The 1,807-nt window shown below is 43.3% G+C and overlaps 1 protein-coding gene across 1 annotated transcript in view; it reads right to left on the bottom strand.

Moving 5' to 3' along the window:
- Positions 1–1,340, bottom strand: part of LOC129864208 (LIM domain-binding protein 1-like) — a 17,934-nt gene extending 16,594 nt beyond the window's left edge. Inside the window, exons 1-2 of the mRNA XM_055936908.1 lie at positions 1,238–1,340; positions 802–846 (exon numbers count right to left, since the gene is read on the bottom strand). Of these exons, the coding sequence (XP_055792883.1) occupies positions 802–846; positions 1,238–1,257 (65 nt within the window). The 5' untranslated portion in view covers positions 1,258–1,340. The remainder of the gene's footprint in view (positions 1–801; positions 847–1,237) is intronic.
- Positions 1,341–1,807: the final 467 nt, after the last annotated feature.

Genomic DNA, 1,807 nt, shown 5'->3' with positions numbered 1-1,807 from the left:
AGCATCTTCACAAGGTCCTTTGCTGTTGTTCTGGGATTTATTTGCACTTTTCTCACCAAAGTATGTTCATCTCTAGGAGACAAAACGCGTCTCCTTCATGAGAGGTATGACGGCTGCGTGGTCCCATGGTGTTTATACTTGCGTACTATTGTTTGTACAGATGAGCGTGGTACCTTCAGGCGTTTTTGAAATTGCTCCCAAGGATGAACCAGACTTGTGGAGGTCTACAATTTTTTTTCTGAGGTCTTGGCTGATTTCTTTTGATTTTTCCATGATGTCAAGCAAAAAGGCACTGAGTTTGAAGGTAGGCCTTGAAATACATCCACAGGTACACCTCCAATTGACTCAAATGATGTCAATTAGCCTGTCAGAAGCTTCTAAAGCCATAACATAATTTTCTGGATTTTTCCAAGCTGTTTAAAGGCACAGTCAACTTTATATATGTAAACTTCTGACCCACTGGAATTGTGATACCGTGAATTCTAAGTGAAATAATCTCTCTGTAAACAATTGTTGGAAAAATGACTTGTGTCATGTACAAAGTAGATGTTCTAACCGACTTGCCAAAACTATATTTTGTTCACAAGATATTTGTGGTGTGGTTGAAAACGAGTTTTAATGACTCCAACCTAAGTGTATGTAAACTTCCGACTTCAACTGTACACAGTACTGGAACACAAACTGAGTACAGGCACATATTTAAATCCACTACAAACACTGATAGTAGCAAAATAGATGTAGGTCTGTGATATCTAGACAATAAACATCCAGACTAAAGTAGAAACGGTCAGTAGGTCTTACCCTATTCCATGCTCCAGGTATGAGGGGGGGTACATGGGGGTTGGGCTGCAGAGAGAGAGAGAGAATGAAGAGAGAAAACAAACTGTCAAGGAAAGAAATATCTAGTTTAATACTTGTCTTTCTCCATGCAAAAATGTGAATTGTAACTGATGCCTGTTATCTGTAAGAACCAGAGAAGACAGTTAGCCTGGACATGTACCCCGCAACACGCACGCACGCACGCACGCACGCACGCACGCACGCACGCACACACACAGCAGTCAAATCCATCACCCTGAGATCTGGACGAGCTAGCAGGACTTCCTGTAACAATCCATCTCAGAGGAGGAGCTAACCGCTCACCCTGACTCAGAAAGAGACACACACACTCCAAAAAGCACCACAAAATGACACACAGAATGCAACAATGTTTGAGGTGCGTGTGTATCCTCCTCACCCCAGGTCTCTGTCCAGCATGGTGCCGGGGTGGAACGGGGGGAAGGAGCTGCCGTTGGGGGGCTCCTTTGGAGAGTACAGCTTGAATGACTTGGAGGAACAGCCTGAAAGACAGAGCGCATTACAACTGTAACGACTATATACGTAGCCACTGTACAGAATACATGACTAGTTATTATAGTTAAAGTTGAAATATGTCACTTTTTGGGCGACCAGACTAAATTCGTTTACATCTTTACTTTCGGCTTAGTACACCAGCTTCAGAAAGATATGTCACAGCTGTTTACATGGTACAGTAATTCTCCACACTACAACTGCTTGTTTTGTCACATGAACTGAAATTAAGCAAACTGTTAGAATTATATCAACCAGGAAATGGAGGAGCGATTTCTGCAGAGAGCATCTTTAAGTGATAAGAGTGTGGACACTAGTAGGGTAGACCAGTTCTGCCCTAGGTTCACTTGGCTGCACTCATTCACAGGTCAGCAGCGCCACACACACACACACACACACACACACACACACACACACACACACACACACACACACACACACACACACACACACACAC

This window comes from Salvelinus fontinalis, chromosome 10 (genome assembly GCF_029448725.1).
Source record: "Salvelinus fontinalis isolate EN_2023a chromosome 10, ASM2944872v1, whole genome shotgun sequence".
Classification (NCBI taxonomy): Eukaryota; Metazoa; Chordata; class Actinopteri; order Salmoniformes; family Salmonidae; genus Salvelinus; species Salvelinus fontinalis.
Note: the sequence above shows the minus strand (reverse complement) of the source record. Positions and strands in the feature narration are given on the sequence as shown.